General features: G+C 49.7%; 1 protein-coding gene and 1 long non-coding RNA gene across 7 annotated transcripts in view; one reads left to right on the top strand and one right to left on the bottom strand.

Moving 5' to 3' along the window:
- The window catches only part of Pparg (peroxisome proliferator activated receptor gamma), a 140,097-nt gene extending 134,295 nt beyond the window's left edge, over positions 1 to 5,802 (top strand). For all 5 annotated transcript variants that reach the window (XM_076841041.1, XM_076841043.1, XM_076841042.1 and 2 more), the window contains one exon: positions 5,334 to 5,802. In XM_076841041.1, the coding sequence (XP_076697156.1) occupies positions 5,334 to 5,581 (248 nt within the window). In that variant the 3' untranslated portion in view covers positions 5,582 to 5,802. The remainder of the gene's footprint in view (positions 1 to 5,333) is intronic.
- Positions 1,920 to 21,964, bottom strand: LOC143385581 (uncharacterized). Of its 2 annotated transcripts, XR_013089495.1 has the most exons (4): positions 21,885 to 21,964; positions 21,469 to 21,557; positions 4,152 to 4,303; positions 1,920 to 3,146 (listed from the first exon to the last, which is right to left on the bottom strand). It is a non-coding gene; the product is annotated as an uncharacterized LOC143385581 (long non-coding RNA). The 2 variants fall into 2 exon arrangements; XR_013089494.1 differs by lacking the exon at positions 21,885 to 21,964 and having other exon boundaries at positions 21,469 to 21,658.
- Positions 21,965 to 23,341: the final 1,377 nt, after the last annotated feature.

Raw genomic sequence — 23,341 nt, 5'->3', positions numbered from 1 at the left:
TGCACTTCAGAGCGTGCTGGCTGCAGATGGTCTCCGTTCGGCGAAAGCATTTGCAACATCTCTATTTTATGTCGTTCCCCTTTTTCCGGACAGCAGCAGTAACCGGCGTTGTTTCTAAAAATCATCCCTTTCTCTGGTTAATTTAGGCTGGCCCTCAGCATTCCTAATAATCCAAGACAAGATGCCATCTCGGGGTTGGGAAGGAGAAAATATCAAGAAGGGAGAAATAAACGGGGGGGGGGATTGAGAAAAGAACAGTTAAGGGAGAAAGAATAGGAAAGATCTAGAAAGAAACCCAGGATAATTAGAGAATGAGAGAAGAAAAGGAGGAAAAGGAGCCAAGTTTGAGGAGCACTAAGAAAAATAGTAATGCTAAAGGACAAGCTCTAAGCTTGCTCTGCGTTCACTCATTTAATCCTCTGAACAATACCATGAGTTAGGTGACTGCTCAGATCTATTCTTAATTATTATTATTATTTTTTTAATTTTTGCTGTGCTGAGGACTGAACTCAGGACCTCGGACTTACTAAGCAAGCGCTCTGCCACTGAGCGACCTCCCCAGCCCCTAGTTAGTGTTTAATGTCCCCAGATGATTTCGACATGTACCAAAATCAAGACTCCCTGCACTAGGCCCAGCTCCAATGCAGACTTCAGTGTGGACAGAACTCAGGGGAAACTTTCTGAAGGAAAGATGGTGGGAGGGAATTAGTAGAGACCACACCATACTGGACCAACAACCTCCAGGATTCTGATGGTTCCATCAGAAAAGTATCCCAGAATCTCTAGTTGGGCCCTGTGACTTTTTGTTTGTTTGTTTGTTTGTGATTCTTCTTAAACCATCCTGCATGCCAGCAGTCGATGACCACAATGAGACTTACCTGAACCTCCAAACACATCTGCGTCATGAACTGTTTTCCTTGTGTTCCCAAGTTGCCACTCTTACCAAGTTCGGGTGGCACCTACCCGCACTTACAGGCCCAACCCACAACCCAGTGCCATTGTCCTTTTTTTTTTTTTAATAGTTGAACACAATACCTTTGCTTTATTTATTTGTTTTTATGTGGTGCTGAGGATCGAACCCAGGACCTTGCACGTGCTAGGTGAGCGCTCTACCGCTGAGCCACACAACCCCAGCCCGCCATTGTCTTTATTTGAGCAAACACAGAAAATAGTAATAGCTTTCTGATATTTTCTTTTACCTACTTCATTCTCCCCATGGCCTGACGACAAATGTTATTGTCTTGAAAATTATTTGTCCAAAGGCGCGCAGACTCCAATCAGTTCAGTTCCCAGGTGAACTGGTCCTTAGAACCCATCTCTGAACTTAGGGAGCAGCCCAGGAAAGGAAATCAGGAATAAACTCTCCAGTGAACACAGAATTAACATGGAAGCTCTGTGGCTCTGCCCCTCATCCACAGTCCCTTCTAATCAATTCCAGGACTGTGTGAACGGAGACCGGAAAGGTTTCTTACCCAATTCTGTGCTGCCTGGGGAGTCAGGAACCAGTAATTGACTCCAGCCTCCTGGAGTGCTAGTCAACAGGCACTCCCCCAAAGGGACTTCCGGGCAGCCCTGGCCAGCAAAGAGGGGCCCTTGACCCTGACCTCCTGCAGACTCACCCGCAGCAGCAAGGTGCAGCGAGGGGACCTCAGGTAGCCCTGGACCTCTGAGGAATGAAGAGGCCAGGGAGAGGACCCAGGGCCGTTCTGGGTGTCCCAAAAGACCCCTGGGGCTCACTGTGACACCAGCTTAGCTCAGTAAAGATCTGTGTGCGTGTGTGCATGCGTGCATGCGCGCGCGCGCGTGTGTGTGTGTGTGTGTGTGTGTGTGTGTATAGAGGACAGTGGAAAGAGCGAGGTAGGATCCTTCTTGCCCTTGACCCTGGAATGTGCTTAAGACCGAAGGAGGCTCTTTTTGGTTTTATTTTTATTTTTTTTTAATTAACATTCCATTTGACATTCGAAGTTGAACGTATAAGCCTGTTATCACACTTTTCCAATTAGGTTTTGGAGTTGATTTCCCCAGCCGCATCATCAGGCACTGTGTACCAGAGGGAATGACACACGGGAATACATCTTAAGAACTTTTGAATTAGGGATTTAGAGATCATCGATTGAATCCCATCCATTTAGCATCCAGAGGAGGAAATTGAGCCCAGCACTCTTAATCAGTTTGCCCCAAGGTCACAGAGCTGGGGAGTGAAAGACCGAGGAGAAGAATATGTGGCTTAAATATGTGCCCTAAACCGTTCTCTCTTCACTGGGGCTGTGTCGGGGACAGTGGGACCGATCCGTAAATGATCCTATTTGTCATTGGAGAAAATATCCTTAATCTGCGGCCACATAATTCTAGCACTTCAGCCAAACATCATGCATCACATCATAAAGAGGAACTTGCCAGAGAGGGGCTGGAAAATCCAAACCAGATCCTTCCCCACTCGGGAGGGACCGGCTGCACTAACTGCACCGGGGCCAAGTGTGCAGCAGCCGGCCCCAACCTTCGCCTTTTCGGGTTTTGGGTTTTTGATAAACGAGAACCTACTAGATGAATGTCACAAGGGACGGCACCTGCTCACCCCAGCTGCCACCACTCAGGTGCACACACACTTTCTCACGGCCGCTGCTTTTGAAATCTTGAACATTGATGAGGGGGGTTGGGGGGTGCACACGATTCCGTGGGCCAGGAGCAAAGAATTGGTTTCATTCTCAGAATCTGGGAGGTTTGGGCTGATGGATCCAGGAATAAATGCTGCAGAAATGTGTAAAGACTTGATCCCACTCATGGGGTATGCTAGAGGAGTCAGAGTGGGGGAGTCAAGCACAAGTCTCCCTCGATCGTGAAAAAAATAGTAAGAAACCTTAATTTAGGAGAATATCCTGCCCTGAGACCACTGTGCGCTCCATTGTTCCCTCACGCCTCATCACCTCAATACAAAAGGTGCCAGGAGTCTGAGACCGCTGTTCACAGACTTCTCCATTGTGTGGTGATTCTGCCTTCAGGCCTGTTCAGCAACCAGGAGAGTTATACCTTCCAGTCCAGTGCATTTGGCCAGAACAGCCGTCGCCCTCATTACCTTGGCCAACATGTGTGGGTCCTGGTGGTCAGAAGCTGTCAGGACACAGTCTCTGCCCTGGATCCCTCCGGGACTACAGGGGAGAGAAATGAGAAAATCAGTACTTACGCTGCAAGGGAGTAAGGGTTAAAACTCAGATCCAAACCCCAGGTCTGCTTTTACTCATAGGTAACAAGGTTGCTTTTTTTTTTTTTTTTTTTTCATTTTGTTTTCTTTTTGTGGTGCTAAGGATTTAACCCAGGGGCACTGAACCACATCCCCAGCCCTTTTTATTTTTTTATTTTGAGACAGGGTCTCGCTAAGTTGCCCAGGTTGGCGTTGAACTTGCAATCCTCCAGCCTCAGCCTCCTGAGTAGATGGGTTTACCAGTATATGCCACCATACCCAGGAAAAGCTATATGTTTAAAAAAAGTTGATAAATAGTTGGCAGGTCAGATTTTTTTAAACGAGAGCATACATGGTTAAAGAGCTTCGCAGATGCGTGAATATAATCTTGGAAGCTTGAGAGGCTTCAGTAGGAGCTTTGCAAATTTGAAGTCAGCCCAGGCATGTACAACTTCATCTCAGTGTAAATTACTAAAATTTTGTCTATAAGTTCTAGAAAGCGTGAATAGAAACTATGGAAAACAAATTAAAGGCAGTGAAAGATTTATCACCACACTCAATGGTTCTGCAAACCAATTCCAAGAAACCACCAAGGGACAGGTCATGACTATACAGAAACAGAAGGAAAACGTCTCAGCTCTGTTTATGACACTAATTAACATTAACTGCCAAAACAGGCAAAGAGTAGCATGAAACTAACACTCTGGACCTTACAAATGTGAAAACCCTACATAAAATACTAGCAAATGAATACAAGGGTCTAAAGAAATCTCTTAATGTGCTTCACTGTACCAAGTTAAGAGAAAACTATCTCTCTTTAGATATCGTATCTCTTCAGATTAAAAAAAAAATCTAAAGCGTTTGATAAAATTCAACCAACATGCCCAACTAAAACAAACTAAAACCTTTAAAATTCTTGGAAAACCAAGAGTACAACACATTGGCCGTGATCTATAACATATATCATACTTACTGGGAAGCCATTGTAAGCATTTCCTTCATCATAAGGAGTGAAAGAAAAATGTCCCAGCAGGTGTGGTGTGGTGCAGCTACTCCAGAGGCTGAGACAGGAGGATCACTGCAGCCCAGGAGTTGGAGGCCAGCTTGGATAATATAGTTAGACCCCTTCTCAAAAAGAAAGAAGAAGGGAGAAAAAAGGAATAAAGAAAGAGAGAAAGTGAGGGAGAAAGTCAGTCTCTTATTGCAACTATAATTTAATATGGTTTTAGCCAACCCAATATGACAAGAAAAGGAAATGAGAAGTTTAAATGCGGAAAAGAATAAACAAGACTCCCATTATTTGCAGATGTAATTACCCATCCAAAAAATTTAAATACTCTTGACTAAAAACTATTTGAACTGACAAAGAGTTCAGAAAATTGGAATGGATCCAGTAAAACTAAAATCAATAATATTTTAAACATCGGCAGGGATGTATTAGAAAATGTATTGCAAATGAAGAGTCCACTCACAGTAGATTTATCCTAAAGCACTTGAGGATAAATCCAATAAGGTCTACATGAAGAAAAACAGCAAAAGTTTAAGAGTAATTTAAGTTCATTTGCAAATTGAAATAAGAACCAAGAAGATGTTGACAAAAATTACTTGCAATGTCCCCACTTAGAAGAAAGCTGTTAAAAGTTGGGGACAGGGAGGGAGTCTCTCCTTCCGAACTGTAACAGTTATTTTAAAACTATGTTCTATCACATTGAAAATGTAATATACTATAGTAAGCCAAAAAGACAATGCTTTTTTTTAAAAAAAAAAAAAAAAAAAAAAGCATACTTAAAGAGGGTAGATAGAATCTGTGTAAGACCGATTCATCCAGAAAGAGCAGAACTTGGAAATGAGATTTCTGAGAACCGTGTTGGCAGAAGAGGTCTCAATTTGAGGACACAATTGTTCTGAGGTCTTATTACATCAACCAGATTTAGGCCTGGCCAGGAAAAGAATTCTCTGGAAGGAGCTCTGATGGTTTGGTTTCCATTCCATCCTCAGTTCCTGCCCACTACCTGCTTACCACCCTCTGTAAGAAGCCAAACAGGGCCCGGGGGTGTGTCTCAGCCCAGAGTTCCAAAACAAAACCCCATCAGGAATGGGGGCAGCCTGGAGCTGCCGTGACTGAGCCCCTGTGTTTTCCGTTTGTGCTCTGCAGACCGCCCAGGCTTGCTGAACGTGAAGCCCATCGAGGAGATCCAGGACAACCTGCTGCAAGCCCTGGAGCTCCAGCTCAAGCTGAACCACCCCGAGGCCTCGCAGCTGTTCGCCAAGCTGCTCCAGAAAATGACAGACCTCAGACAGATCGTCACCGAGCACGTGCAGCTATTGCAAGTGATCAAGAAGACGGAAACGGACATGAGTCTGCACCCGCTCCTGCAGGAGATCTACAAGGACCTGTATTAGCCCAGAAGTCCCGCTCCGGCGACAGCTTGTCTCTTCTTCCAATTGCACTATTATTTTGAGGGGAAAATCTGACACCTAAGAAATTTACTGTGAAAAAAAAAAAAAAAAAGCATTTAAAAAAAAAAAGGTTTTAGAATATGATCTATTTTATGCATATTGTTTATAAAGATACATTTACAATTTACTTTTAATATTAAAAATTATCATGTTATTGAAACTGCTGACAGTATTTGAAGACTGAGTCTGTTCTGTTGCCCAACCTACCCTCCTAGGCTCCCCCCACAGACCTCTTTCTATTTCCTTCCTTCCTTTCTTAGTCACTTTTAAAAATGTGAATGGGGGTGCTGGGGGGTGTAGGCTGGGGCTAGCATGTTGGCCTAGCATGCTTGAGATCCTGGGCTCAATCTAAAAAAAAAAAAAAAAAAAATATATATATATATATATATATATATATATAATATATATATTACACATATATAATATATACACATATATATTATCCAAACATTGCTCAAACATTTCTGCCTTTTAACCTGGATAGGCACCATATCACTTGACTTACCAAGAATTCAGTCTTTACTTTTGGGGGGCCCCAGGGATTAAACCTAGGGGCCCTGGATAACAGAGCCACAACTCCAGCCCTTTTCGTTTTGTTGTTTTGAGACAGTGAAGTTGCTTAGAAGCCTGCTAATTTGCCAAGACTGGCCTCAAACTTGCAATCCTCCTGCCTCAGACTCCCAAGTTGCTGGGATTACAGGCATGCCCCTCCATGTCCAGCTCATCTTAACATACTTTAAATCATCTCTAGATGACTTAGGAGACCCCATACACCCGATATGTGTTGTAAAATATTTATCGAATATTTTACAACAATTGAGCAACCACATTGTAAGAGCTTTGTAAATAGCTGTTAGAATATATAGTTTTGGAAATAATGACAAGAAAAAAAATCTATTGACATTCAAACAGATGCAATTTTCTACCTATGGTTGGTTGAATCCATATGGACACAGAACCCACAGATAGGCAGAGCCGACTGTACTGCCTACTAATGGAAAACCACATGTTCCAATTAGCCAGTGGCAAGCTTCAACTGAACACTGAGCCCTGTAAAAACCTTTGGCTAACACAGAGTGTTTTTTAAGATTTGGCACCTACCGAAAGAAAAAGAATTTCCAATTGAATTGAGGAGAAAAGATTAGGCTTTCCTTAAAACAGATGATACCACAAATTAGAAATCATGTGCCAGGTAGATGGCTCAGACTCTGAAGTGCTGTAAGACTTCAGCGGAAGTCAAAAGATGAATGAAGACTGAATCATCAAGAATGAATCTGTAAAGCGGGGTGTGTTGGAGCACACCCATGATCCCAGAGACTTGGGAGGCTGAGGCAGGAGGATTGTAAGTTGGAGGCCAGCCTCAGCAACTTAGCAAGGCCCTGTGTCTAAATTAAAAAAGAAAGAAAGAAAAAGGGCTGGGGATGTAGTTCAGTGGATAAGCACCCCTGGGTTCAATCCGCAGTACCAAAAATAATAATAATAATAATAATAATAGGAAACATCCAGATGACTAAGACCCCTCATTCTGTTGGTTCTACAGGGAACGAGTTCACCATCAGGCAGCTCTTACAAAAGACAATGTAGAAGCAACGGGAAGGTAGAGAGTCTTGGGAGGGATCTCCGAAGAGATCCCTTGTTTACAAAGTTCTCAAACAAAAAGCCTTTCAGCTTGCTGCCTGTTGGATCTCAGTTCCCATCCAAACCCTTTCCACATTATCGGGGCTGCGGTTGCCAACGGAGAGGGGGAAGAGAGGCGCTCTCCGCTCTTTGGCACTGATGGATAATATTAAATAGCTTTTAAATCCTGGCAGCTTGCAAATTCCCAAGCCTCTGACATTTTCCCTGTGGCTTGGATGAGCATTTGCTAAATATTTTACAACACATTATATTCAGCCTCCAAAGCTCCTGCCCCCTCTCTCTGGCCTCCCCCCTTCTCTCCCCCCAGGATGATTCACAAGTTCATCAACACATGTATCATCGGTTATTCACAGGACTTTTCTCTGGACACAAAACACGCTTAGGGATTCGTGTTCATAAAAATAGGGCGGGGAAAAAAGTAACTTTGGTCAAGAGTCAAAAAGAAAAAAAAAAAGTTTCCAGAGTTCTGAGCCTGTGCCCCAAGGACCACAGAGGACCCCGTGAAAGAGGGGTCTTTTCTTTACAAATCTGAATGAGGGATTTTGAAACAAGAGGTCAGCAAGAGAGGTGACATGGGGACGTGAGGCATAGCCCCATGGGAGAACATGTCTTCCTGCATGAGGCACCAGAGAGAAAGAGGGAGCAACCTCCGCGGGTATCGCACTGCAAATTCCCATTTATAGGTTTGGGGACACACAGAAACCAGAGGGATGGCCACATCAACACCATTAAAGAAGAAAAGTTAGTCTAAGGGCATTGCTAGACTTACTTACAACTGATTCCAGTGATTTTTTTTTTTTTTATGGCTTCTTTGAGGTGACCGAAGCCAGGCCCTAATGACTTGATATCTACTACAAACCTCTGTTGATAAAACAGGGGAGAAAGGGGGTTGGAAATTGGTCCCCGGGGACAGTTTACCACTGAGACACATCCCCAGTCCATTTGTAGTTTTTATTTGGAGACAGGATCTCACTGTGTGGCTGAGGACCTCGCTAAATTGCTGAACCTGGCTTCGAACTTGCAATCCTCCTGTCTCAGCCTCCAGAGTCTCTGGGGTTTCAGGGTTGTGCCACTGCACCCAGCAAGACTTCTGTTCTTCACAAGGCAGCCACCTCCCTGTTTTTCTCTTTTCTCACCTCCTCCTGGTTTCTGCTCTGGCTCCTGGTTATCTCTGGTTACATCACGATCGCTATGATTATCTGCCCGTCCCCAGTGTGGTTACAATTGGTTGCACATGGTGGAGGCTGCCTTCCAACTTGCAATTCTCCTGCCTCAGCCTCCCAAGTCTCTTATAACGTGGTTGCACATGGTGTTCCTTCCCTTTAATGCGGATGTGAAACAGCAGGATGGCCAGGCATAGTGTGTGCACCTGTAGTTCCAGCTGTTTGGTGGCGGGGTGTGACATAGGAGAACCACATGAGTCCAGGAGCTCAGGGTCACCCTGGACCACATAGTGAGAGCCCACTTCAAAAAATAAATAGAATCTTTGCCAGTACAGTGGGCGCCTATAATCTCAGCGGCTTGGGAGGCTGAGGGAGGAGGATCGTGAGTTCAAAGCCAGCCTCAGCAATGGTGAGGCCCTAAGCAGCTCAGTGAGCCCCTGTCTCTCAATAAAATACAGAATAGGGCTGGGGATGGGGCTTAGAGGTTGAGTGCCCCTGAGTTCAATCCCCAGTACCCCCCCACACACAAAATAAATAAATAAATAAAGTAGAATAAAAGAAATCGGATCTTAGAGTTTGAAAGGTGTCGGGCGTCATAATCCCACCCATTCACTGAACCCACGCTCAGTCAAGTCTGCCAGGGAATGAAGGTGGACGAGCCCTGCCCTCCAGGAGAACCAGGGGTGAGACTTTACCAACTCAGCAGCAGGGACAGCTGTCTAGAGATTTATGGATGCAGAGAGGACGTGGGGAGACGCAGGAGTGTCAGAGCACAAGGGACCAGGAGTGGAAAGTCAGAGTGGGACTGAAGCAAGCTTATTCTTCATGGTGAGGCGCCATCTTGGATTGGATTTGCAGACCACTGGGATCCAGTAGATGTTCACAAGCAGAAAGGGGATAGGATCCAATCTGAAATTTGGAAAGCTCACTTTCCCAAAAGTCAGTGTTTTTTCCCAAGTAGAAATCCCTTCTATGATACTCCCCAAAGCTTGGCCAGCCCCTGCACAACTTCCCGAAGGCATGGATGCTCTGGGGATGATCATCAGCCCTTGATCCCGGCTCTGCCTCTGGGTCACACACACCACGCACGTATTACTGCCCCCTGAGGGTTCTGACCCACTTCAGTCCCTCTAACCCAAGTTACAATCTTTTGGCCCAGTGTTGGGCACCGTTACCCCTGGTCGTCCATTCCCTACCACTCCATGGAGCCAAGACCCCAGAGACTCTGCTCCAAGGAGCTCTGCCCCCAGCTTCTTCATCTCAAGGTCATTGCTATTCCCATATCTCAAAACCTGCCCACCCGACTTTTCCAGAAAGGCTCTGCGTTTGTCATGGGATTCTAGAAAATGAGACCTGGGGGGTGTTGCTCGGTGACAGTGACACCTATGTCTAGCAAGCTCAGGGTCCTGGTTTAGCTCGCCGCCACCGCATGCGCGCACACAAATAATTTAATTAGAAAAATAAAGTCCTTTCTGTGAACGGGCATGTTGGTGTGGACTTCAGCGTTCTACTGACTTGGGTTAAAACTCGAACCCCACAACGTCTGGTTCCGTAGCCACATGGCTCTGGCCAATCTCTTAACCGCTCCAGGCCTCAAATTGCCCTGGTGTGTAAAACAGGGTGACAGAACCCATCTTGCAGGGCTATCGTGAGGATTAAGTGTAATGACGGTTGTAAAACACTTCTGCACGGTTTTCTTGGCACATCTCAACCAGTACTGGCTGCAGGGCCTTGCTGGGGTTGACATTATTAAGGTGCTCTTTGTGGGCTGGGGCTGGGGCTCAGTGGTAGAGCATTTGCCTAGCATGTGTGAGGCCCTGGGTTCTGTCCCCGCCATCACACACAAAAAAGTTAACTAATCAAATTTTAAAACTAAAGTACCTTTGTGTAAGAAAGGCATCCTGGGCCCTTGGCTCTTCCTGTTCCAATGTCTTTACAGAGGCTGAGGCAGGAGGATCGCAAGTTGGAGGCCAGCCTCAGCAACTTAATGAGACCCTGTCTCAAATATATAAAAGGGGCTGGGGATGTGGAGCACCCCTGGTTTCAATCCCAGTACCGCCAACAGAAAAACATTTCTGAAAAGATGTTTGCCCCAATCCACAAGTATTAGGAGAAAAAAAAAATGTATGTGTTTGAAAGAACCATTGCTGTGTTCTGATTTAGAACAAATGCTCAGGATGAGGCTATGAAAATATTTTCTCCCAAAGTAGTGGCACTTTTCTCTTGTGACTTATGCTCCTAATTTTAGACTAATATTACATAGTTCAAATTTCCAGAGGGGTTATAAAGAAGAAGAAAATTGCTAATTTGAGTCTGTAGGGAGTGGGTTGGGATATTTCTATCCCCTCTGGAGTTTTGTAAATATGTTCCAGGCCAAATGTTCCCAGGAGAGTGTCATTTCTGAGATCCATTGAGTGCCATGGACGGGTCTCAAGGAGGATCCAAGAGGTTTTCTGCAAGAGTTGGAAAATCGATACCCTGGCTACTTTTCCGCAATCCTGGCAGCCACCAAGTCTGTGTGTGTCAGAGACTCCACTGACTAAGTTCTGTCACTTCCTAGGGGTGGGCAGGTACTATGTTCTTCTCTGGGGACATAGTACCTGGCCTATGGAAGTCCCTCTGCAGATTACATCTCATTCATTCACCATGAATAGGGTGTCGTCTTTCCTGTCTCTATAAAATGAGGATCTGCAGGGCACAGTGGCGCACGCCTGTCATCCCCGTGGCTCAGGAGGCTGAGGCAGGAGGATCTCGAGTTCAAAGCCAGTCCCAGCAACTCAGCAAGGCCCTAAGCAACTCAGTGAGACCCTGTCTCTAATAAAAACATAAAAAGGGCTAGGGAGGTGGCTCAGTGGGTTCAATCCCCAGTACCTAAAAATGGTGGTGAGCAGGATCATAGTGCTTGCCTGCATGGCTGGTAGAATATCAAATAAATAAAGCCAGGCCATCCTCCCAGGGAGGCAAAGGAGCTAGCCCAAGGTTTCACAAAGGAAAGGGAGAGGCAGAACTGAGACCAGACCTCAAGTTTCCTGAACCCTGCACCATCTTCATCTCTTTCCTAGTATGCTGTGCTGTCTTCGGAAAAACCATAAAGAGGGTGTTGCTTGGACAGTACAGCACAAACTTTAGAACATCAGAGACTTAAGTTTGAAATTTGACTCAGCCATGTGCATGCTATGCAACCTCAAGCAAGTTAATTCCTGTCTCTGAGCCTCTAATTTATGGCAAAGATCCCAACCTCAATTTGTGTAGGGCTGTTGTGAGAACTACCTAGAGGCCCATATATAATTAAAATCTTCCAAAAGCAAGGACTCCAACCCCACAGGATCTGCTAGGAACCTTGGTTACAAACAGGGGACATTGGTGACCAACATCCTCAACCAGAGAAGAAATCATCAAATTCTTCCCCGGGAAGAACTGCCCAGTGATGGCCTGGGTTCTAAGAGTGATTGGAGTGGGCTTTGGGGAATTGCTTTCTCTGAGCCTCAGTGTCCCCATCTGCACCGGCCGAGGGCTGTTTGGCCTTCCAGCGCTGAGATCCTCAGACCCTGGGGCCTCGGGGGGAGGCTGGCAGGAGACAGAGTTCTCCCTGGCTGCCCAGCAGGGCCCTGTGTCCTCTGTTGCCTGAGCTCGTGTTCTCTCTCTGAGCACCAAGGCCCAGGCCAGGCGGCAGCCAACACTCATTAAGGGCCTGGGGCTGGTCCAACCCGAGGGATGGCCGCCTCCAAGGGGAGGGGAGGGGACACCGGATGGCTGGTTGGTTCCCACCCAAAGCCGAGCTGCTGAGAGAGGGGCGTTGTGCTGAGTCAGTGAGCTGGCGGCTCCTGGCCTGGGGTCCCTGGCCGCCTGGGCCTGCCAGATGGGACGGAGCCAGGAAGGCCTCCAAGGAGCCCGGCATGTTATCGACGGTGCTGCCGCTGCCGGGGCCACGGCGGTGGGAATCGTGCCCTGGAAAAGCTTGTCCCCAGCCAGGCCTCCCAGGGCTCCCGGGGTGGGGAACGGCTGTTGGTGAAGGAGGACATTTTTAGGAGCTGCCTCAGACTGGCCAGAGTCGAGCCAGAGCTGTCCCCCTCGTCCCCTGCTCCCCGCGCTGCCCGCTAGTGACAGTCATGATTCTCCAAACGTCAGCTCTGCTTCTCAGCTGCACAGGGCCATGCGGGTAGTTTGGGGCTCAGGACCCCCCTCAGGGAACAAAGAGCACAGGCAAAAGGAATGGCGGGGAAGGATGTAACCACACACAATCCTACACTCGGGAGCCACAGCCCCAGCAGAGGCTCCTGGCCCAGGTTGCTGCTGGAAGCACAGAGTTGAGAGGAACCGGCCCTCTTGCTCCGCCCACCCTCCCACCAACGACTCCCATTGGTTAAATCCAACAAGAGGAACCCGCCCTCTTCCTCCACTCACCCCCCCACCAGCATCTCCCATTGGTTAAGTCCAACAAGAGGAATCCACCTTCTTGCTCCGCCCACCCTCCCACCAACATCTCCCATTGGTTAAATCCAACAAGAGGCACATACCTTCTTGCTCCGCCTATCCTCCCACTAGCGTCTCCCATTGGTCAAATCCAACAACAGGAACCCTCCCTCTTGCTCCGCCTACCCTCCCACCAACATCTCCCATTGGTCAAATCCAACAAGACTCCCGAGCGTGAAAGAGCCAATGGCTGCGTTCCATTTGATTCGGCTTCCTGGGGCTGGTGGGGAAGGATGGGGGTAAATCTGCAAAGCAGAGTGCAGTGGCCTCTCGTTGACCACAAGGGCTTGATTCCAGGACACCCTCCCCACGGATGCCAAACTATGAGGATGCTCAAGACCCTTATAGGAAAAATGGCGTGGTATTTACATAGAACCTAGATACAGCCTTCTCAAGTCTTTCTTCCCTCCCCTTCCCTTTGTCTTCCCTTCCTTCCTTTCTCCTCTCTTTCTTCTTCCCTCTCTCCCTCCTCCTTCCCCTTCCCCTCCCCCTCTCCCTCCCTCCTTCTTCCTTTCTACTGGACATTGAACCAAAGGGTGCTTTAGCGTTGAGCCACATCTCCAGGTCTTTATGTTGCTTTTTTATTTCATTTTATGGAGACCAGTTCTCACTAGGTTGCTTAAAGCCTCACAACCTTAAACTTGAGATCCTCCTGCCTCAGCCTCCTGAATCACTGAGATTACATGCGTTCTCCACTGCGCCTGGCCTCCCCCATATTTTAAAGCATCTCCAGTTGATTTACAACAACACCTCATACGATGAAAATGCTGTATAAATAACTGTTCTAGGGGCTGGGGATGTGGCTCAAGCGGTAGCACGCTCGCCTGGCATGTGTGTGGCCCGGGTTCGATCCTCAGCACCACAAACAAACAAAGATGTTGTGTCCGCCGAAAACTAAAAAATAAATATTACAGTGTTTGGGGAATCATGACAAGGTTAAAAAAAAAAAAAAAAAAAAAAAAAAGTCCTAAATTGTTCAGTACAGATGTCATTTTTTTTCCAAAAAAATTGATACAACTTTGGTTTAATTCACCCATGTGGAACCCACAAATATCAAGAACTGATGAAGCATCCTTTCCTTATTTTTGAAATTATTATTTTTTTAATCCAGAGGTGCTTCACCATTAAGCTACATCCCTGGCCCTTTATTTATATTTATTTACTTTTGAGACAGGGTCTTGCTAAGTTGCTTAAGGCCTCACTGAGTTGCTGAGGCTGGCCTTGAACTTGCCATCCTCCTGCCTCAGCCTCCCAAGTTGCTGGGATGCCAGGCATACAGCACCCTACACGGGCTCTTTTAGATTTTTAAAATAATGTTTAAAATATCGATTCACAGTTAAACTGTCTCATTAAGTTCATTCCACGCCAAGACTTTCTCCAGGAAGAAAAGGACTCTCCAGGATCGAGGGCTACATTTTCCCTGTGACTTCTAGGACCCCTAAGATAGGGTTGTGTACCCTCACTTTGAGAAGCACAAGACCTATTGTCCTCAGGGAACAGAGTTACTTGCCCAACCTCACACAGCTAATGGTCAAACTTTGAGTCCCATGACCTTGCCCCTGGCATGGTTGGACACAAAGGAAATCTGGCCAACATGGGGCCCTGGGGGGAGCCCGAAAAGGGGAAAAAAAGGTCACCCGTAGTCAGCCTCAGAGGGGAGAGGAGGAAAAGATCGGAGCTCCATGTCAGCAAATGCTCAGTGACATTCTCTGTCCCCAGCTCTCCTCACACTCTGGGGACACACTGATAAGCCTGGCATGACTCATGCCACCAAGAAACTCACTCTCATGAGGAGATAAACACATAAGCTGGCGCCCGGAGCACAACAAGAGCAAGGGAACAGAATGACCAAGGCAGGTGGCAGGTTTAAATTCCCAGCTCCGTCGTTTCTGGGCTGTGTCGCTCTGGGCAAGCCACGTAACCTTTATCCTGAGGTCTCTCTTTATTGGGCCAGCGCGTAGCTACACCTGGGAGCAAAAGAGATGGCATGGGAAAGCACTGGGTATTCCAAGTCACTCAGCGAGTGTTAATTTATTGTCACCTTCTTCCTGTAACAAAGGCTAGGATAGATCCTCACGCACACCACGACCCGAAGACAGCACCTCACTTGTGATCCACTTCCCCAGGCAATCGGAGCTCCCTGTCCCCTGTTGTTGCACAAATCTCTGAAGGGAAGGCTTCCAGGAGGAGGTGACATTTTTGACATGGGCTGGGAGGATTTATACGAGTTGTACAGGAAGAAAAGAAAGAAATACCAGGCGACGGCTCAGGTGCCAAAGCCCAGGGAATGGTGAATCTTTCAGTTCGATTGGAAGATAAGGATGCTGGAGGAGGAGAAGGAAACCGGTGGAATGGTAGAATGGAATCCAGGGAGCATCAGGACCTCCATTAATGGACAATGAACAAGGGAGAGTGGGAAGCCTGGGAAGGTTTTCAGCAGGTGTGCTAGTCAGTTTTCTTTCCCTATAATAAGATGCCTGAGATGATCAACTTATAAAGAAAAAAAAAAAAAAAAAGGTGACTTAGGGCTCATAGTTTTGAGGGTTCCAGTGCAGGATTGGTTGGCTCTGTGGCTTTGGGCCTGTGGCAAGGACATCATGGTGCTCACATCACAAGCCAGTGAGGGAGCAAAGAGAGAAGGATGAGCTGGGACTCTATAGTTCTCTTTGGAGCACATTCCCAAAGACCTAAAGGTGTTCCTCTAGGCCCCGCCTCTTAAAGGCTCCACCAGCTCCTAGTCACTCTATCCTGGGGAGTTTAGGGAACTAAATGGACCTTTAGGAAACATTTATGGTCCAAAGTAGGGGATCAGGAAAGTGGTACATCGGCTGTATTCACTGGAACGACCCCTCTGTCAGCCACTGAGCGGATTAGGAGTGGATTGGAAGGTGGGAAGACCACCAGGAGGCTACAAGAGGTGGCGGGGGGGGGGGGGGACAACAAATTCTGCTGTAGCAATTCTGAGGGTGAAGTCCCCGTGGGACACCCAGGCCAGTGTGTCTAGGTGGCTGTGAGGTACATGGGCACTAGAGGTGAGAGGGGCAGAGGAGAGGCTGGAGGGACGCAGGAGCCATGGAAGGAAGTGACAGTCTGAAGAGAGTGATGGTAATGGAGAAGACCAGCCAGCCACACAGTGGCTCACACCTGTCCTCCCAGCGCCTCTGGAGGCTGAGGCAGGAGGATCTCAAGCTCGTAACCAGCCTCAGCCAAAGCGAGGCACCAAGCAACTAAGTGAGAGTCTGTCCCTAAATAAAATACAAAATAGGGCTGGGATGTGGCTCAGTGGTCGAGCACCCCCTGAGTTCGATGAGTATCTCGCACCCCCTGAGTTCGACTATGCTCCCCACTGGCAGAGCCCAGGACCTCCAAGATCGGAGGGTGGCGAGATATCCAGAGAAGGGACCCCCATCCCCCACGGCCACTGCCACCGGTGACTCCCCACAGGCTGACACAGGCCAGGGCTGTGCCCGGCTCCTCCCTCAGAGGACTTTATTCTCTCCTGTCACTCAAAAGGAAAACTCCCCAGAGCTATCTCACCCCCGTAGAGAGAGTTTTATGATCAGGAAGCCGCAGCGCACGGCCCAGACAGATGGCGGGGTGGCTCCCGTGGAGGGCAAAGTCCTTTCACTCTTAAGTGCCTTCTGTATACAGATTCCTGCCTCGGTTCCCAGCCCAGGAAACTCCCCAGGCCTCTCCCCCTCCCCTCCCCATCCCTGGACCAGAGCCAGAGCCCAGACCTAGATTTGCTGCGGTGGAAATTCAGGCCCCTGCTCTCAGTCTCTGCCCATCCTTCCTCTCCATCCCTCATTTTTTTGATTCAAGCCTGAAAACTTGAGAGGCCTTGACTTTTCTCATCCAGGCAGGCCGTCACCATTTTGTGGCCAGTGGATGGATCCCGTGACATCAGGGGAGGAGAAAGTGCTTTGCATTCACTAGAGATCAGAAAGGGACTGTGCTTGGAGATGCTGTCTCCGAACCTGTGTCCCCGGAGACAGGCCTCGGGGCAGGTACGGCCAAGATTCAAGTCACTCTGGGGGGGGAGGGGGGTCACCCCAATTCCAGCCCCAAGGGACTCGGCTCTTGGCTGGAGGTCCCCTTGCAAACTGTCTGCCCCTGGGTTTTATGGGCCGGGTGGGCGGGTTGGGACTGTGAGTAACACCCCATCCTCTGTCACCACTACCAGCCATGCAGGAAGTCAGCAGGACCCGCCCCCCCCCCCCTTAATCACCGCCACCTCCCCATGACCCGCCTCAATCACGTCTCTTTACAGTTGGGCAGAGCCCGCTGGGCCTCCTCAAACTTCCATATCTGCGCCGCCAGATCACTGATAGGGCTAATGGCGTTTGCTCTGCTCCACACCCTGGGCCCCAGCATTCCAGGAGTCACGCAATCCCCCGCTGGCCCAGGGCGGAACCCGTTCCCACAGCAGCCCTGGGGCATGGGGAGCCTGTCCACCCCACAGAGCACGCGCAGTGAGCCCTGCTTCCCAGCCACCTGGGTCACCAGCCTCAAAGTCGTTGGGCAGCTCCGGCTTGCCTCCTCCCCAGCACCTGCCACCGGTACCTCTGTCCCCTCCTCAACTCGGCATGCATCTTCTTGGGGACTTGGGGACAGGCTCTACTATTTAGTGTTGAAGCTGAATGACACAGGCCCTGGCCTCTAGCCATGTGGAGTCATGGATTGCAATGGGGAGACCAGAGGTGCGACTGTTCAGGAGGCTGGTAGAGTGTAGAAGTCTCACCCAAATCCCTCATCCTTTCCTCCTGGGTACAGCCTGACCTGACTTCCACCTGCCAGTCCCTGTGTTTCTTAGCCTGAGGCCTTTCTCCAGTTGCATGATACTGCTCTCTGCCCTTCCATGAGGCAGATTGAAACCACCAGAGTCTCCATGTTCCCCCAGAACAGCCCTCAACCCAAGACTGATGGAGTATAAATACCCCGGCTCCCTGTCTCTCCAGGGAAGATGCAGGTTCTATGATGACTCCCAGAGTTTCCCTAGTGGGACCAAAAGCCAATCTCTGGTGGCATAAGCGGCCTGCAAACACTTTCAGGAGGCGGACTTCCGTTGCAGGTCTCGCTTCCTCATCCTTTGACAGTAATCCCTTCACCCCCAAGCAAGCTGCTTACACTCAGATTCTCTCTCAAGGTCTGCAAGTTCACCATCACACCGTGGCCAGCCAGGACACTGGCATCACCCATTTATACAGTCAGTGAGATCGCGCTGAGCACCTACTGCATACCACACCCCAGGTTCTAGAAACACTGGGGTGAGTCTGTCGTAGACCTTGCCTTTAAGAAATGCAGTGTCTAGTGAGGCCAGCAGGCCACTGGCTAAGCCGAGTCTTAGGAGTCCCACAGGACTTGTTCAGGTGGGGGATATGTCCCAGATACAAGGCGTGCCAAAGTCCCAGAGGTGTAACCAAGCCTGGCACATTCTGGAGCCACTCATTCTTCCACTGGGGAAAGGACACGGGGTGCAGGTGAAAGATGAGTGAGAAATGAAGCGGAACCTCGACCCTAAAAGGCTCTTGGACACTTTTTAATTTCTCTTTTTATTTATTTATTTTATTGCTGATTGGTTGATTGATTGGCAACGCGATTGAACCCACGGGGTGCTTAACCACTGAGCCACATCCCCGGCCGCCTTTTATATTTTATTTAGAGACAGGGTCTCGCTGAGTTGCTGAGGGCCTCGCTAATCTGCTGAGGCTGGCTTTGAATTCACCATCCTCCGGCCTCAGCCTCCCGGGTGGCTGGGATGACAGGCGTGCGCCATGGCACCCACAGGCTGGAATGTTTGCGCTTTTTTTAAAAGGGAAGTCTCAAGAAAGGAAGCTGTCATGGGGAAGTGTTTCAGACCCTGGAGGAGCAGTTGCGCTGGGAAAAGGTCCTTCGATTCTCCTCACAGGGGCTTCAGGCATGGCTATCACCAGCCTCTGGCAAAGGGTGCTGGGGTGGGGCAGGCTCTGCGGCAGTGAGTGACAAGGCTTTGGTGGAAAGATTAGTCTAGAAAGCTAGGAGCATCTGGCTCCCCCTCCCATCAGACACCACAGCCCCCCGCTGAGATGACCCCTGTGGAAACCCACTGCCCTTCAGCTAAACCCTGCCTGCTGGGGCTCTGGGAAACTCAGGTCTGGATTACCCTTCGGGTGGTTGAGGGGACAGGTTGTTCCAACATGCCGAGGCCCATCTGAACTGAGTCACCCCAAGCCAGTCCTGTGCAGCACGCAGCTGGGTTCCCGCCCCGCTTCCCCAGGCAGAAACCTGATTGGGCCAGCCTGATACACCCCCCAACCAATCACTGTGTCGGAGGGAGGCAGCGAGCCAATGAGCTTGTCCGTGGGTCACGTGCCCATCGCTGCCTTGGCAGAGGCTGAAGCCTCCCCTCCACCAAGTTGGGGAGAGGATTTCTCCCAAACTCCAGGGTTGTTTCTAAAGGAAAAGGAAATGGTTTTTTTTTGGAGGAGCAAGAGTTGGAAACCACTCACCAGAAGCCATGGGATGCATTCCATCCAACTGCAGCAGGACACACGGAACCATGCGAGGATCCCAGCCCACTCTCTCCAGAGGGATGATTTAGAAAGGGATGGGCAAGGTGCAGGGTAGACCCCCCCCCAGGGACCAAGAGTCCCCAGAACGGGGCGTTGGGTAGAGAGTGGCCTCTCAGGGAGCCTGTTCTTGGCCCAGGGTGCTAGATCCCAGGGGACCCCCCCACTCCAAGCACTGGAGCCTGAGAATAAATCCCAGGTCCCTCTCTCTTGCCCACTCTGAAGACTCCAGCCAGGGCTGTGGGATCTCCTTCCAAGAGGGCGCACCTCACGAGGTTCCATGGGACTGAATCGGTCCCCTACATTTCATAATGTTGAACCCCTTAGCTGCCAATGTGATTGTATGAGGAGACAGGCCCTTCAAGAAGGGAAGGAAAGTCAAATGGGATCATAAAAATGGGGGCCATAACCCCAAAAGGATACAGAAGAAGGTCATGTGAGGCTCAGCAAGAAGACAGTCGAAGAGAAGACCCTCAACAGGACTCGGTTCTGCTGCCACCTTGATCTGCTTCCAGTCAAGTGGCCCAGTGACATTGACCTGATTTCTGCCCTCCGTTTGGGGCCCAATAGCTGACACCACCCGTGATTGTTATTCCAAATTTTGGACAAGCTTGGAGACTCTTAAGAGAGCTAAGAGGCTCTTGATGTGAAGAAACCCAAGTCCAAGAGAAAAAGGGGGTTACCCAAGGTCACCAGAAAACCAACACATATTCTGCACCCACTCGGGGCCAGGTCTTGGGTGGGACACTTTGTAAACCCGTCGTGCTGTGGAACCTCAGCAACCCTAATCCCCTAGGACTGATAAGCCCCATTTTATAGACAAGGGAACTAAGGCTCAGAGACGGGAGGTGGGCCGTCCGAGGTCACACAGCTAACAAATAGTAGAGGCTGAATTGGAGCACAGGTCTCTCTGTGGTAGAAAGGGGTCAAATGAGAGAGGGGGGACAGGGTCAGATATCTGCACCCCTCCCCTTGGTAGGCTCTGGGGAACACATACGTCCCCAGCCCTGGCGTAAGCTCCGTGAACGGTGCCAGGGACCCAAGGCCACGTTTAGCAATCCCCAAGCAGAGCGGGTCCGCGCTGGGACAGAGCACATGAGCGTGACTCCGCCGAGCTCTTGGCTGCCTCTTGTACTCCCATGGCAAGAAGAGCTGCCACCGTGTGAGGCAATCACCGCCACCCTCGCGCAGCTCAGCATCTTAGGAGATGGCCACGGGCACTCAGGGGACCTGAGCTGTGGCGCAAAGGCTCATATGATCAGGACCGTCCGTTGTGCAACGGTTTGGGTCAAGGGTTTGCCAGTCAGAGGCTCCGATAAACAACGCCGGGCTCCTTGGATACCACCACAACAGGCTGGTGTTGGTGTCTGTGTCCTGGTGGCCCAGGCCAAGGGCCTGGACCCCGACACTTCTGGGATGAGTGGACGGGAGATCATCATCCCCTCTTGACAGATGAGGAAACCGAGCCCAGAGCTGGGGTATCCACCCACCAAGGTCACAGGGTTATGGAGTTCCCAGATCAGAACTGAAGCCCTTGGGTTGTCCCCCCGGTTTTTTTTTTTTTTAGAGGGGTGTTGGGGGATACCAGGGATTGATCTCAGGGGGCTCTCAACCACTGAGCCCCATCCCCAGCCCCATTTTGTATTTTATTGAGAGACAGGGTCTCACTGAGCCGCGCAGGGCCTCGCTTTTGCTGAGGCTGGCTTTGAACTCGCCGTCCTCCTGCCTCAGCCTCCTGAGGTGCTGGGACAAACAGGCCTGTGTCACCACACCCGGCTGACACCCTCCATTCTAAAGATGCAGGAGACCTGGCTGCCGGATGCCCCCCCCCCACCTCTATGTTCACTGCAGAATCCCTGTGCAATCCTGGTGTGCAGGGGTTAAACACGGGGCACAGGAGACCTGCCCCCAAGACCTAATCTGCCACTGGGCAGCTCTGTGGCTTCAGGCAAGTCCCCTGGCCTGAGAGCATCTGTTTCCTCATACCTAGCCTAGGAATGAGACTCACCGTGCCGCAGGTGTCTTGAGAGGTCAGCAAGCCGATGCCCAAGGCAGGGTCTGTGGGGAGCCCTCACCTCGGAGAATGCTGATGGGTTTCTTTAAAAAAAAAAAATTATTTTTCTTTTAGTTTTTTTTTTAATTCACAAATAAAATCGTAGCTATGTATCACGCACGACCTGCTACTTGTAAGTACAGCTGTGAACTTTGTGCAGCAGCGAAATTGAGCTGATGGATGTGTCGATGGGGAATTTAATCCCCTGCGACTGCCATCCTGAAGGGCGAGGGATTGGGGGCTCTGGGGACCAGGAACTTGAGTTCCACGTGACCATAGGATCTCTGGGAAGGGACAGCCACTGCGTTCGACAGCTTTCCGTCACTGACAAAATACCTGAGATGATCAACTTCTAAGCAAGAAAGGCTCACCCTGGCTCAGGGTCGCAGCACACCATCTCTTGTCCCCTTATGTCTTTGAGCCTGTGACAGAGAAAGCTGCTCACACCATGGTGGGTGGAAGGAGAGACAGGAAGGGGAAGGGTCCCACAGCACCCTTCAAGGACACGCCCCCAATGACCTAACTGCCTTCCGCTAGGCCCCACCCACTGAGGTTCCGCTACAGACCTGGAGACCAAGCCTAAACACATGGGCCTTTGGAAAAAAGTCAAGCTCCAAACTATGGCAGTCCCTGGCCTCTAAACCCATGCATCTGTCCCACATAGAGGCCAGAAAACTCCAACAGGATCTTCAAGGCCCAGTACGACTATCACTACCTCTGAGAATCCACCTTGATGTGTTAGCTCCCATCAGCCTGTGTGTCTGGGTACCCCCAGCTCCCCGGACAGAGCCATGTGGGCATCTATCAGGTTGGAGCAGAATATAGTTTCTTGGCCAAGACCAAGACAATCAGTCAAGTTCCCCCCCCCCCCGCCAATTTCTAGCTGGGTGGCCTTAGATCACGTGGCCTCTGTGGCCCTCTGTATCCTTTTCTGTAAAATAGGTATGGTGACCTCTTGCTCAGTGTTATCGGGGAACTAAAATGCTGTCTCTGCTCTGATACTAACTAGTGCCTAATGAGCAATTTTATCTCCATTATTATTACCATTATCATGACTACTATTGTGAAAATAGTCTTGGGGGCATTTGGCTCGGGAGGTAAAGAAGTCTCTGGAGCCCCGGGAGTGGGACATAGGGCATGACCTCCACGGAGCATCTCCTGGTCAGTCTTCAGGCTGAGGACGCTTCGCCTACACCATCACCCTCATTTAAGCCTGGCCACAGTCCCCTGCAGAAAACCGTCACATTCTCTTCATTTTTATAGAAGAATGAACTGAAGTTCAGAGAGGTCAAGGGTCTTGCTAAAGGCTGCCCAGCCAGGAAGAGGCAGAACTGGAACTAGATCTATCTGCAGAAGCTCACCCTCCTCCCCTCCACCAACCCTATCACCTTCATCTCCACATCCCAGAGCGGAGCAGAGCAGGGACCCAATAAATGCTTGTTGAACGAAACCCGCTGCTCAGTGACCCCGGGAGAGCACCCCATGTATTTAGCTCTCAGGGCCCCAGGGCTGCAGAGCCTTCGGGGGTAGATAAGGGCACGTTTGCAAAAGTCTGATGCACACGCTCGTGTCAGGGTGGGTGAGGATTTGATGGACAGCCGTGGGGATCGGGTCCCACCCCCCCTGCCCAGCCAAACATTGCTCAATGCCTTCTCCCTAATTCAGGATCTCTGGCCCCTCTAGGCTTCTGCTGAGCCATCCACCTCCCCAGTGGCCACTCTGCCTCCCATCTGTCCAGGGGCCTGGCCAGGGGGCCGTGGGAGGCACAGATTCCATCTAGAAAACATCTTATTTAGTTTTTCCTTACAATTCATTTTACTATACCGGG

The sequence above is a fragment of the Callospermophilus lateralis genome, chromosome 20 (assembly GCF_048772815.1).
Source record: "Callospermophilus lateralis isolate mCalLat2 chromosome 20, mCalLat2.hap1, whole genome shotgun sequence".
Classification (NCBI taxonomy): domain Eukaryota; kingdom Metazoa; phylum Chordata; class Mammalia; order Rodentia; family Sciuridae; genus Callospermophilus; species Callospermophilus lateralis.
The sequence above is the reverse complement of the archived record's forward strand: the minus strand, read 5'-3'. Positions and strand labels throughout refer to the sequence as shown.